This window comes from Rhinolophus sinicus, chromosome 4, assembly GCF_057876585.1.
Source record: "Rhinolophus sinicus isolate RSI-liver-muscle chromosome 4, RSI-T2T, whole genome shotgun sequence".
Lineage (NCBI taxonomy): Eukaryota > Metazoa > Chordata > Mammalia > Chiroptera > Rhinolophidae > Rhinolophus > Rhinolophus sinicus.
In genome coordinates, this window is record NC_142504.1 from 8,500,103 (window position 1) to 8,515,599 (window position 15,497).

The following is a 15,497-nucleotide window of genomic DNA, read 5'->3' on the forward strand; positions in this document are numbered from 1 at the left end:
CTCTGAAGTAAATAAAAATATCGGCTAATCAGAATTATCAGTTACTTCCTTCTGCTTGGATTATTAATTCAAAAAAGTAACCAATATGGTGTAACTTTTTAAGGTAATGAACTGGGATGCATTAAATATACCTAAAAATCCACAAAGCATTGTTAAAATCTACGTAATCTGATCTTACTGAAAAGAAATTACACCACCCTCCTTCCAGTTAACAAAATTTCAGTTTCCAGGGACTTGAGAGTTTATGTAATGAACGTGAGTTGGGATTTGTTCTTAGAGGAAAAAACATATTAATGAGAGACAGTAATGAGAAACACTATCTCATAAATTACAAAATCAACACATACACATTCTAAATGAAACAAAATACAAGAGAAAATATAAGCATTACAATTGTGGAGCAGGCAAATTTAAGTTGAAAAGTTTTTCCCAAACATATTCTAGTCTTGTATACCAACTGTAAAATATTTAAGACCCACACTCTATTACATCACAACATTGTTTATTATGTGAATTTTTTACAATACAAACAAAAAAAAATACAGAAATGCAATATATGAATACAGCTAAATGCAAAGTGGTGACTTTTTTTTCTTTTCAAGAGGCCATGGTTCCCATTTCTAGTAAAATAAAGAGACTGCACATAGGTAGAAATAGGTCGGTCGTTAGCTTCACAATTTTGCCTAGAAATGATCTATAAATGCATTTTTCCCCCTGCTACTTACCATAAAGTGTAAAAAGGGAATTAAAGGAAAGTTTCCTTGTTGGTTCCTACCATATGAAAAATGCTATATTCTATTTTAGCAGGGCCAATATATGGAAAATACCTAAATTAAATGTTATTACAAAAATGAAGCAGTAATGAGATTCTGGCTAAAGAGGGCACTAAATGAGAATAATATATAAAGAATCCAAAACAAACAAACAAACAAACAAACAAAAAGGCTGTTATAAAAAAGCTCTAGGTGCATTGTAAGCATATAGGGTTTTTTTTTTCCATGTGTATTTTTAAACAATGGAAGTGTCAAAAAATAGGGTCAACTGTGTTAGACTAAATTACATTATTGTATACGCTGCATTGAATGGAACCTTTGCATTATAATTATCATAGAGAAGCATAGTTTGCATCATATTATGGCAATTTATCCTCAATGAAAACCTTTCAGAGTCCTTTTATTTTGGAATATCCTGTAAACAATCAAACCACCAGAATATGATTGTACAACAGTAAAATGTTTTCTTGCATTAAACTGAAGACATCTGTTTAATAAAAAAAGAAAATGTAGGAAAGGTACTTAGAGCTGTTAGTTTCTAAGTACGCAACACCCTAGACAATTCAAGGCATCTTAATCTCCACCAAGAACAAAAAAATAATAATAATAATTTTTGTCATGCTGTTAAATCCATCATTAAGGATAAAAGTGGTGCAAATTGGTCAAACGGATCCAACAAACACTGATGTCCAAGCTGGCATATTGGCAACTAATATGTAACTGGTGGTCAACAAAGGGCTTAAAAGATCTTCCCTTTCTTCTTGTTCTTTTCCAAGGTTCTAAATGATTAAAGGAAAATAATCAAAATGACTGACTATATTATAAACATTATAAACAACATATGGTAGCAATAGCTAACCCAGCTACAACTGTGTTCGATTTTCAAACATTTTTTCATTTGAAAAATTAAAAGATTTAGAAGTGAACAATGAGGACAGTGCTAGTTCATAATAGTATTTTCTTAGACAATCAAGTATTTGACAACATTCCAGAATAAACACAGTAAATATATGACAAAAACATTTTTAAATATTCTCATATGAGAATAATTCTTCTCAAATGAAATAGTGTAAATTAAAAAAGATGAACTGACACTAAACAGAGTATCTTTTTTCCCTACGGCCATTTTCATTCTGAAATGCATTTGCTTTTACAAATATATTTTCCTCTCCCTTGGGAAAAAAGTTAATAGAAGGATAGTGTTATAAAACAAACGTCTAATCTTGAAAACATTTGGCAGTCAGGGTAAATTATAGAATCTTTACAGCAATGCAACCTTTTCTGTTTTAAATGGGACTAATGAGGAAAATTTTTAAAAATCAAGGTACAAATATTACTGAGTTTTGTATAAATTAAGAGAGAGAAACTTATTAACTGTATTAGGAATTAGATATCCAAAATTTTACCTTAAGGATTTTATTCTAAAGAAATAATTCAGCACAATTAAAGCATACCCTTGAATGTATAAAAGATCTTTGTAGCAGTGCTCTCTATGTCCACCAAAAATTGAACACAACCATTATGTCTAACAATTGTGGGAAGGAGGTAAGAAACTGATTATGGTGGATCAACTGGAGAGAATGTTATAAAGCTACTAAATTATAATTATAAAGATTGTTAAGTTGAGGAAAGTGTAGTGAAAAAAAATACTGTTATAGTAGACAGATTACATTCATCTATATAAAAATACTCATTCATGAAAATAATTGTACTTAGGATGCAGGATAACGGGCGATATCTTTTAAATTGTTATCCTAATGTTTTTAAAATAGGAAAATAATTCTTTTAAAACATTGATACATGCATTTCTTGAGAATCTGATTATTAGTTACCTTGAAGAGTTCTGTTGTTCTAAAATACGTTGTTGGGCTTCCCAGTTTGCTTTCTCATCTTCAAACTGACGGCGTTTTTCCTCTAATTCTTTGTGCTGTGCTTCCAAATTCTTTTTCATTTGCTCATGGCGCCGTTGGAGCTAAATCACAGCATGATATACAAAATAAAACTGTTTAAGAACTCAGGAGCAGAAGGCATCCTAATGTGACAAGTATGAGCCCTGAGTTCTTGTGCTATAAATTCAGAATACCATCTGGAAAACACTAAGATTCCTCCTCCTGTGGGACTTGCCACCCAAAAGGTCACTGACCCAAGAGAATAATCTTGAGAAACGGGAAAAGTACAAGCAGCTTACAGTTGTGTAGCACTTTATAACAGACGTATCTTATCTCATTTTCCATTACTCACAAGCATATAGGAAGCTCGGCAGGGAAGCCGCGCTGCCCTGTACAGATAAGCAAATAGGTGTGGAGTGTTAGGCACTTTCCAAGATCATTAGCCAGAAAGTGGCAGAACCAGGATTTGAACCTGTCTCCTAATCCCAAGTTCAGAAAGCTGAGACAAGTGGGAAGAAAGTAGGCAGATAAGGACCTAAGAGTTCCAAGATCAAGGTAAGGTCCCCTGAGTCTTACAAAACAGGGGTTCTCATATGTTAACCTTCATATATATCACCTGGTCTGTTAAAAATACAGAATCTTGGACTCCACCAAGACTTACTGAATTAGAATATCTGGATGTGATGGCTAGAAATCTGTGCCCCAGTGATTCTAATGCAGGTGGTTCTGCCTACACTGAGAATCAATGCCATAAAGAATGCTGGCTGAGAAGTAGGAAACACTCATGCAAAGTAGCTGCAGAAACAGAGCTTATCTAACGGTTCATTAAATAATTTCATTTAGGCACTAGTAAACCTACTTCTGAAGAAAATAGTCATACATACAAAAAAAATAATTAAATCTAATTACACCTACACCAAATACTTAAGAACTACTCAAAATCTTCAGATGTCTGGGAATTATGTTCTATTAAAGATGATATTACCTCAGCAAGTTAACATGAATTTGGATTATAATTTTGCATACAGTTTTTCTTAATTATGTTGTAAACCCATAAAGTGACTTCATATTCATTCCTATTGCAAATATTTCAGGCAATTCCTACAAAAGAAAACCATCTAAGACAAAGTGAGGCAAGATCTTCCTGATGATATGGCAAGTAAGTTACCAAGAAAATATCAGAAAACAGGAACATAAGAAAATCTCCCTAGTTATTAAAAAAATGCAAGGAAATCATAGAGGCACACTTCAGAATAGATAACTTTGGGAAGGAGAGAGATGGGTACCCCAGGGGAGAGGCACAACTGAACTCATGATGACTTATTTTAAGTTGGACAGTGGGTTCACAGGGATTCATCATTCCTTACCTGTACATTTCTGTTACACATAAGTACCTTTTCTATTCAGTGCATGTTTGTAAAAAGTACAGGTCACAATGCCTCACTCGCAAGAAACCCTTGGGGTAAGAAGTGTTTCAAAGCTCAGAATTTTTCAGATTTTAGAAAAGGCAATACTACTTAAACAAGTGTATATACTATAATTACAAAACCCTCCTGGGCTGGCTAGGATAGCACCTATAATCAAACACACTACTATTTTTTGTAGTAAAACATAAATATTCACATCAAGTGAAACAAAACTATTCGTTCCACGCCTGGTTCTGCAATGTTCAGAGCTTTTTAGAATTTGAAATTGTGGCTATGTGACTGCAGACTTGTCTAGTGAGTAAGAGCAAACAAAGAGTTAAGTGGGTTCAGATGCTGGCTTACAAGCACGCAGCACTGACCAAGTTCATTCATCCCGCCTCTCATGTAACAGAGGGAGATGCACGGCAGCATCTGGCTCCCAGAGCTATCGTGGGCGGAACGACGTCACCCTGGAAGACGCTCAGGACCGTGCCTGGTGCACTGTGCTGATGGTATCAGCAGCTGGGCACACAAATGAACTTGAGAAAAAACTGTATTAAACAAGATTCAACAAGTTTCTTCAACCATATTATGCATATACTTATATGGCTTACAGTATTAGGGGAAACTTGGTCGAGCTCTCTTCACAGGTCCTTTCAACGCTAAGAAAGAGTCTATCCTTTAAAGAGTAAATTAAGTTTCTCAAAACTCCGTTTCACTATTCACAGCAATCATAAAAACTCTTGAAGGGTTCTTTGCCTACACTTTCATAATTATTTGTTTGTAACATTTACTATTAGGAGCAAGTCCTAAAATATGTCTATACCAAATGTAAATTCGACTACTTTTAGATTTTCAATGGAATCTAAGTGTGGAGATAATACAGATTCTTGATTACTGCTATTTTTATTCCCCTTCTGATATAGATTAATTCTTTATTAGCGAAGGGGTAGAGACTCAAATGGATGGATTTAATCAGAGGCTGATAAATAAAAAGACTAAACTTAATCTCCAAAAGGCCATCTAACAGGGGCCAGCCAGGATGCTGTCTCAGACCAGCAGGAATCACTCCATGTCTCCAATGAATAGGTTTGTGACAAATATAACAATAGTGAAAGTTTCTTTTCAAATAAGAGATTACATGAAAAGCCCAGTAACTTAAAAGAAATTTAATGTGGAATAAAAACATTTCCTCAAAATTACTGAATACTTTACTCACTCCCTGCATTCTGTCTACTCAATGGGTTAGAGAGTACTTTTGGTTATGTATTTACTCAAGAGGGTTTCAGTATTTTTTATGCAGTAATTGCAGTAATTGAAACCATCCATCTGTAAGGATATAACAGAGAGATCCGAACCTCCTTTTAATGTATTTAGATACAACTATTGTTACATTAGTGGAGTCATATAGAACACAGGATCTCACTGAGTTTTATAATTAAAGGTCATTTAAAAAACACTTCATATTAATGTCATCTCATATATTTAAAAACTATTTTTGAACACAGTAACAAATCTATGCTGAGAAACTTCATACTGAAGTCGTTGTACTATTTTGTGTTTGTCCATAGTTTCCTTATAGGAATATCATATTCCTTCATTTTCTCCTCTTTGACTGTAATTTGCCCTGGCATGTCCTTAGTTCCGTTAAGGTTCTTTCTTTCTTTCTCATGCATATGCAAATAAGTTCAGTCTATCATTATTATCCTAACACTAGTTTTTATTCTTACATCCACTCGAAACTCTGATCTTTTCTTATACTGAATACATGGAATGGCTTATAATTTCATTTCTCCTAACTTGCTCATTATAATTAATTGTTCATGGTAAATATTCTGACTATTTTGTCTTCCATTATGTCCACTTACATAATGAAGTATATATTTTATTATAAACATAGTGCTTGTTTTTATTTTTCCGTTTTATTACATTAGGGTGTTGTATACCATGTTTCCCCGAAAATAAGACCTAGCCGGACAATCAGTTCTAAATGCGTCTTTCGGAGCAAAAATTAACAAAAGACCTGGTCTTATTTTACTATAAGACCAGATCTTATATAATATAATACATAATATATGATATGATATATGCTATGCTATGCTATGATATGATACCAGGTCTTATATTAATTTTTGCTCCAAAAGACACATTAGAGCTGATTGTCCAGCGAGGTCTTATTTTCAGGGAAACACGGTATTAAATTTGAAAGAATAGTAGAGAAAGGTTACACTATCTATGAATTTTATTAAAGATACTAATCTGAAAGGAAGTACTGTGTCCATAAGTGGAAATGTTAAGTTGATTACCTCAGCTTCAGAGTCCTTTAGTTTTTGAACTTTTTCTTTGACCTTCATCTCAAACACCTGCTCCATCTCCATCTCCATCTTCTTCATCTTAGCTACATGTTCCCTTCTTTCTTCTTCCATTTGTGCCAGAGGGCTCCTGTTATGAACATTAAGAATAACTGTTAAACGTTTAAAATAAAAAGTTAATACAAAACTCTAAGTGATGAAAATAAATGAGATGCTATATGTTTTCTGTTTCTTGAAAATCTCTGCTTTTTGTTTCTTGAAAATAAGTTTCAAAATAATTTTTCAATTATTCTGACGCCATCTTAAATAACAGAGAAAAAAGATTTGAAGTTTTATGTATAAATGCCTTAAAAATTCTTTAAAACCTTAAAATTTATAAATATTTATAATCTAAAACTTCCTTCCACAAAGGTTCATATCTAAACTTGAAGCTTTAGTGAATTATCATGAAAATAGATCTAAATAACAAAGGCAATTGTTATAGAGATGTCTCTCTAAAGTAGTGCGTATCAAATCTAAAGATGACCCATAAAATACAGTGAAGGAAATGAAAAGGAAACATTCCCAAAATGCATTCATAGAATAGAAAACTAGAAGAAATTATTTCATTTTGTACTTTCTTTGAACAAAAATTTAATGTGAGAAAAGGAACTGAGTTAATAAAACATACGTAGAATATTTTCAGTTCTACAAATCTCCAAGTGTTATAATCTCTTCTTCTGAGACAACTACTGACATGACAATGATACAGTTAATTAACAATAGTTAATTATTTCGGTGACTGAAGTGACATGCTGGAAACGACTACCAGTCAATACCTGAACACTCTTCACTTAAGTAGGTCACTTATGGTAACTTTGATGCTCAGAAAATCCATTCCACCTAAGTCAACAATTTCATTTCTGAATTTTTAAAAATGTTCAGTGATAAAACACACAAATACACAGAGAGAGAATCAGAAGCAAATACAATTATTTTTGATATGCCTGAAAATAGACACAAGTACAGTTAAACAAATGTAGTTTACTATTCCATCGACGTTAAATCTCTTTGTATAATTTTGTTCAAAATTTTCATGCTGAAAAATACAAATGAGCTTCATGTTACGCCTAGTATACTTACAGACCCAAGAGAACACCAAAGTATCAGTAACCTACCACAACCCCAGGGAGGAGAGGATAGTGGGCTCTGTGGCTGTAAGGATCTCTGAAAATGATTCAAAACCCTGGGGCAACTTAAAAGAGGCAGGCCCTTTTCTAACTTTGTTGGTAAAACATGTTTATTTGGCCTCTACAAAAACAGGCTTTGATCATTGGATTTTACATTTTAAATTGGTGAATTTTATCTCAATAAAGACTTAAAAAGTTTAAAAAGTTAAATCATGGCTGAAAAACACAATCAGGCCTTGGACTCCACCCATAACTTCAAGGGCCAGTCACTTTAATCCTGATCTGACACACGGAATATGCTGCGTTCTCTCCTTCTGAGGCTGCCTGTTTCTGACCCTTACAGCACTCTTCTTCCCTACCAAGGACGACAAAAGAGCTAGATAGAAAACAGTAAACGAGAACACAGGACAGAACACTGGCTACTGCTTTTTCTTAGCAAAAAAGAAAGGACAAAGATGTGACAGACTGTTGTCATCAAGATGACGTGTTTTTGCAGTTAGTGCAAATTAGAACAAAATGTTATCTGACTAAAGGGTATTTCTTCACTAAAAGAAAACTTACAAACCTGCAGTATATTTTAACAATTAAGCAATAAATCAGAAGTTCTGAAAATGACAGTAAGCCAAACATTAACTCAGAGTAAGAACCTGCATTCAAAGAGTGAGGTCAATAAATAAAATTTTAAGTGTAAATGTCATTATTTCATTAAAAGCCAATGAGGCCCTTTTTAATAATATATTTCTCATCTTTATGGCAGGTGTTTTTAACTTAGGGACCTCAGATCTCTTGGGCAGAATATCACTCAATACCCTAAAATGACATACCAAATACCTATGTGTTTGTGCATGCACATGCGAGCATTTTTCTGGTGCGAGGTTCCAAAGCTTTTGTCAGACTTTCAAAAAGGGTCTATAACCTCACTTCTTCCACCCCTCAAAACCTTTTACACTATAGAAAAAAAATAATCTAATAACCGTTTTTGAACTGACAATCTTAGTAACTGAATATCGTTATGTTTAAGCAACTTAGATTATCCAACAATATTGTTGTGATTTAAAAACAAATTAGAATTCAGACAGAGTTGTGATTTTAAAGTTAAATATGTATTCCTACTTGTAATAACTTATCTATAAAATGCTCATTTAATTTTATCCTTGGTAGGAAGAAGGCAATTCATGTAGATTTAAAGAGTACATAGTACAATTGGCAAATGAAAAGGCTACCAGTTTACCAAGAGTAAATACTGTCATCTAGGTTATTTAAATAAGTCTCGGGGGAAACAGAACAGTTTGATAGCAAAGAAACAGGCTATAGTGTTTTGAAATTTGCTTTTAAATTCAAAATTTTAATATTAAAAATCCCTACATAGTCAACTTCCTATGTCTTTGGAAAAACAACCCCTTTTATGCCTTCAAATGTTTTATCTACAAGAAAAAATACAGACTTAACACTTGTAAAGTAAACCACATTAAAAACAGCAATGAAAGGCAAATTCATAGATTTCACAATTATTAAAGTACGTGCCCTAAAACAAAAGTTTATGGCAAAATTTGTTAATCCTAGTTGATTTCTTTTCCAAAATTTTGTTAGTAATTACTATACCAAATCATTATGAAAATAAATATGCTGTGCAATTATCTTTTGACACCCTCATCAAATTTCTAAACTTATTTCAATATGTATACTTTTAAAAGAAATTTGTAACCTTTCACACGAGATATTTTAAGTTTTTAGCCTTGTAAAAATACCTGACTTCTGACCAAATGAACTGATATTCCAGTATTATTTTTAAAAAATGGTCACATGTATGTAAAAATGGATTTTTTGAAGACTCTCACCAAATGATCTTTCAAATCTCTTTAAGGTTCATATAAATCAATACCCCACTTCTAGTCATCTTTATTAAAGTAATATTTAGAAGTAATATAAACTATACTTACTTTGTAGAAAACAGGAAAAGAGGTCACTTTTTGTCGTCACATTTAATTAACCTTTTTTATGATGGCTGGAAAAACCTGCTTTTTAATGGGAAACTCTTCTTCATACTCAGTACACTAAAGCTTATAAACTTAGGCTTGTCAGAAAAATTTAAAACAACTCAGTCAAAGAAATGAAGAGGCTTGGTGAAAGATTTTAAAAAAAAGAAAGGCTACAACAGTAACTTGAATATCACACTAAATCCGCGAAGATAACAACGTGGCTCCTTCTAGGGTTCTCTCTAAGGGGTTATAGTTCCTGAAAGCTACCAGATGACTCACCCTTTCATGTGACCAATGACAGAATCCTAGCAAGGACCACACAGACTGACCTAGTAAGGTTCTACTGTGGTTGTGTTACGTGACCCCACATTTCATTTAAATTACATGTGGTCTTCCCTGCAGAACACATTAAGCAAGTACACTTACATACTTTTGCTCTAGTCGGTAGGCCACTATGTATACAGACAGGCAGCGAAATTTGCCAGAAGAATTTCATATAAATGGGTTTAAAAAGCAATAAAAATTTCCAAAAATTATGGAAAACAATAGTTACCAACACTTTATTTTGCCTAGTAAGAGCATTAAAACCAAACATAAACAATAACAATACTATCATTATATTCTCATGAAAAAACATTTGAAAAAAGTATAAAAGAGATAACTGAATAAATTTAAGTTTTGGGAAATCTCTGGAAATTTTCATAAAATTGTCTTTCTTTTTAGGTCAATGAAAACTTTGTCATGTACCAAAAGAGTTCTGAAGATTAGCCTTTGGAAACCCATATTTATTTTTAGTCATTTCTAGGAATTCTGTTAACTTTCAAATTTTCCCAAGACTACAGATGGAAAAGTCTATAGAAAACAGAAAAATAAATTAAAATATGGGAAAGAGGTAACTGTGTGCCCCAACTTGAAGAAAAGATATTGCCATAAGTGGTGCCAATAGTAAAGAATAGTTCAGAAAAGAGTTGCTCATCAAATGTGATTTTAAATAAAAGGTACAAGGGAAGAACAAGGAAGGAGGAAGCAGGTAAAACTTTAAGAAACAGGTTTAGCAAAAAAAAAAAAAAAAAAAAAAAAAAAAGGATAGTTCTCCTTTTATTGGGGATCACCTTCAAGAGATCTGCAATCTGGATATGGTTAATTCTCTCCTTAACCTATCCCACCCTCCACAGGGATGGGCAAGACATACTCTCCCTGAGGATTTAAGTACTTCAAATAGATGACTTGATATTTTCTTTGCCAGACACAGGTAATACCTGAATTGTTGCTAAGAACAATGCCCACTTCTCCAAACTCTGGCCTTCAGACAAATTAGTATATGACGAGACAAGCTCAGCTATTTTTCAGGTTTTAAACACATAATTTAAAATCCTGGGTTTTCCCCTAGCTTTATTGAGATATAACTGACATAAAATATTGTGTAAGTTTAAGGTGTACAATGTGATGTCTAAATTTTAAATCCTTCCAAAATACAATTATTCTAGGACCACTAATGTAACAGAAAGGCACATTTTCAGACATACAAACCAAGTATTTTTATTTTTAGCCCATGGTTCAGTACACTACAGTTCATCCAAAACTGCCTCAGAAAAATTTAAATATAAGATGAATTTATCTACTTCATTACACAATACCTAGTATTAAAAAAAATTAGCTTATACTCGAAAACCAAAGTGTGACTAGCACTCTATGGAGTGTCCACTGCCACACAAGGGTTAATATAACTACAAATTTTGAATAGATTCATATGCGTATATACAGTGGACCCTTGAACAACATGGGTTTGAACTGCATGGGTCCAATACACGGATTTTTCAATTCCTGCGTTGCTTTTGATCCGTAGCTGGGAGTCCACAGATGTGGAGGGCTGCCTGTATGCATCAATTTACGTCATTTTATAAAGGGGGACTTGAGTACTTGCATATTTTGGTATCCGTGGGGGGTCTTGGAACCAATGCCCCACAGATATCAAGGGATGATGACTTAAGTTTTTGGGGAGTCAAAAACTTGTATTTTTGACTGCATGGGGGGTTGGCACTCCTAACCCCTCCAACGTTCAAGGGTTAAGTGTGTGTGTTTATGTGTAGTGTGTGTATGGGAGTGTGTTTGCGTGTGTGTGTGTGTGTGTATGTGTGTGTGTGTTAAAGGCAATGAAAAAACATAGGTCCATCAATAATCAGACGAACAAATGACTATCAATTTTCTTTATTTCTCAAATTGCCTGCAGGTGCTATTTAGAGGCCATACGAAGTAATAAAGAAAGTGATAAAATGACCACATTTTTTTAAAAGACCAAAGAGATTGTCTGATTCAGTGGTCTTCAAACTGGGGGTCTGTATTTATATGAAGTTTTCGAAGAATTACTTGAACCTGTGCAGCTTTAAGAGAATCAATTTCCAGATACTCAACTTTCATACAAAGTCTTGCCTAAAGTGACTGGCCTGAAAATGTCCAAGTTACAGATAGCCTATCTCTCACTTTACAGAAGAAAGACCTACTCCCTCTTACCCACCCCTTACCTAAATTATATTGTCCCAGGGGTACCTGGAGGTGTGAAAACCTCCAGGTGACAAAAGAAGTCTCCCTCGATTAATCAAAGTACTAAAACATAAACCCATAGACTGTCTGTATCTCCCAATATCAAACATATGTCTATTAAGGGCAAAGTGTGATGTTAGGTGCTAGAAACACGGTATTTGGGTCCATTTTGGGATACTCTGAGTTCAGATACACAACATAGGAAAGTCGTTGGCGAACTGGCAATTTTTGTTTCATGATTCTGCCTGTTCCACTCCAAACTCCCTGGAACCTCCACTTCTCCCTGCCACCATTAGTAAAGGATGTAGTGCCATGGAGAGAAGAGGCCCATGAGAATAATACAAACAGAACATCAATAGGAAGCCTAAACTCACATCTGCTTACTTCACACATTTAAATATTAGCCATTCCTTTCAGTTATTCACGAATGGGTCCTTAGCTATAAAGAAAAGCACCTTATATCAGTGAAAGAACCATAAGTTGTTGATACTGACTTTTTTTTTTTTAAAGTCAACTGGAATGCTTTCAAAAATTAAGACAATATAAGTTACAACCAATGGATAAAACTTCCAAGTGACTTCTTTCAGATTCAGCATGTTATTCAATAAAGTAGTAAAAACCTAATTTAACAAATCAGATCAATATCTATTCTAATTACAGCCATTCCCCAGTTGGTTCAATCTTTGAAAATATTTATTTTTCTACTTACTATTAACATAAAATAATATACTAACTCCTAGGGCAATTTTCTTTTTAGCAGTACAAACTTTTTTATATTTTCACAGGCTCCGTTTGGACATGATTCCTCTCATTTCCAATAGAATTCTACCTTTTGTTTTCACCTGGGTTCTAGTTTAACTCAAGTAATCCACACTAGAATTCTATATATGAAGAAAAATTTTTAACAACATTGTAAGGTTCACTATTTTTCTCTGAATTACCTTACTTGCATCCAACAGCAGAAAGACCCCCCCACCAATAGCACTACTTTAAAAGCTTTGTATTTGAAATATGGAAACAATTCCTTATTTGTAGGACATGGACAAATGTTTAAAAGAAGAAAATTAAACATTAAGTGCATACATTTAATGAAAAATATGTACCGATAGTACATTTCCCTTTAACATATTATAAAATTATCAGTGGCTTTATTTGTGTATTTTTTCTTTTAAATGGTTAAAAAGTTCTTAAGCTAGTGAAATGCATTTAAAATGGATTAGGATTTTATGACCATTTACTATGACAGATCTTTACATTTTTGTGCTAAATAACAAAGTTTGGTGCAAATTTTACTATAAGAAATAAAGTCTTGCCTTTTTCTCATGCACTAAACCTTACCTCAAATAGAATCTTGTATTTTAAATATAAAAAATTTTTAAAAAATATTAACAAATCCATTTTTAGAACAGCAGTAATAAATTCCTAGAAGTCAGTGCTTTGCAAAGCATGAATTACTAATCACCTGTATCAGAACCACCTAGGGTGCTTATTAAAAATATAAACCCTTAGGCCCATCCCCCATCTATTGAATGAGAATCACTTGCTAATGATTAAACCTAGAAATCTGCCTTTTTAACAATCACTCTCACAAGATCCCTGAAACCAAAAACCCTAGGAATTGATCAAGAAAGTTCCTCAAATAGGCATGTTAACAGCATACGAAGAAATTCAAAGTTAAGAAAGAAATTAGGCCACTTTGCCAATGCTTTGTGTGTTTTCTTCTGGAATTTAGGGACATTGTGGAGACATAACACTTTTCTTTTCCATCATAAGAGATGTTGGCCACTGTAAAACAGTGCTGCTACTTTGAGAACTTGCCTTTCTCATTATTTATGCAGATGATCCTTCCAGACTATCCTCTACTGGCAGATCACACTGGCTACAAATGCACACACATTGTTAAACTGGTTTTCATGACACGTATGATGCCAATAAAGGAGAAACGGCACAGACACTGGTACCAAGAACTCTACCAGTGAACTCACCAGTCTCCGCACACATCTCTTTGCCCTATCCCATCATAAATCACCACAGCGTGAGATACCAGCTTGGTGGGGTGAAGCTACACACTCAGGAGTCACTCACCCCACTCTAACAACCAACGGAAGAACCAGATTCCAGATAATTTACTCCCTGGAAATACACAATAGGAACAGAAAAGGTAACCAAGACTACATTCATCTAAATATTCCTTTTGTTTGGTCCTGTACTTTGTTTCTATATAATCTGTTATTGAAAACTTTGCTATTAAAAATGTTTATTTTAAAAAGACATAATAAAAGGTAGAAGTTCGGTTTATTCTCTTTAGAGACTATGGGCTGTTTATATTACAAATAAAATGGGTCAAGAGATCTTGGTAGTAACTTTTCTCTTCCCTTAAAAAAAAGTATTTGCTCAAGGAGCTGTTTGATTTCTAACTGGGGATCTATTAAACGTGTGGTATACAGATTATAAAGGCGATGGCAAATGACTAGAAGAGAATACAAGGCTCTTGCATTTAAAGAACAAGGTAATAAAACATTTCCTCCAACAATTAAAGAATAAAATATAAAATCACCAAAACAAAGCTCAACTATATAAATTTCTGCTGCTGTGCATAAATAACATTTTCCCCAGGAGAAATGTGATGAAAAGAAACAATGTAATTATTGACTACATAAACAATACCTTTTCTGGAGGAAACGATGGATACTTACTTAGTGAGCTGCCCTTTATTCTTGTTATTGTCAACTCCATTATAAGTCACAGCTGCCAGTTTTCGGCTCCGATAGTTCTCATAATGCACATTATTAGTGACGTCTTTCAAGTCCTGCATGTGTGTTCTGCCGTAAATAAACACACATCAAGAGTTTGCTTCTACTAAAAAGGCTGTGATGTCAATTCAAAATTTTACCAAAACAAAAATTTCAGATTTAAGACGAGCAAAAGACTATCTTAAGGAAGATGGCATTCATTTGTCTTCACTTACACTCAAGGCAGAGCAAGATACATAAAATGCACATGGAAATTTAGGGTCCAAATGATAACTTAAGAGCCATAAATCCCCTCAAAGCAATTACTAAAGATGACATTTCTACAGAAGAGTATTTACCTTTTTATACTACAGTAAGTCCACACTTAACGTCATCGATAAGTTCTGCGACTTTAAGTGAAATGAATCGAAGTATAACAAAACCAGTTTTACCACAGGCTAATAGATATAAACAACAGTTAAGTTCCTGTGGCATCTCAACATGATAACAAAACAACACTGAACAAAACAATATTATTCAAAGACCTGCTACATATATTTTATTTTACTAGAGAAGGGAAAGCAGACTGGCTTCTACTGAAGCTCATAAAACCAAAAAAAAAAAATTGCTTTTCTCTTAGCAATTATATCAATATCTGAGTTTTTATAATACTTAAGGTAATAAATATTTAAGGAC

General features: G+C 33.6%; 1 protein-coding gene across 2 annotated transcripts in view; it reads right to left on the reverse strand.

The window, feature by feature from the left end:
- Window positions 1–485: 485 nt before the first annotated feature.
- SEPTIN7 (septin 7) overlaps window positions 486–15,497 on the reverse strand; it is an 86,214-nt gene continuing 71,202 nt past the window's right edge. For both annotated transcript variants that reach the window (XM_074340997.2, XM_019726311.3), the window contains exons 10-13: window positions 14,766–14,891; window positions 6,375–6,510; window positions 2,606–2,745; window positions 486–1,552 (exon numbers count right to left, since the gene is read on the reverse strand). In XM_074340997.2, coding sequence (XP_074197098.1) covers window positions 1,513–1,552; window positions 2,606–2,745; window positions 6,375–6,510; window positions 14,766–14,891 — 442 coding nt within the window. In that variant the 3' untranslated portion in view covers window positions 486–1,512. The remainder of the gene's footprint in view (window positions 1,553–2,605; window positions 2,746–6,374; window positions 6,511–14,765; window positions 14,892–15,497) is intronic.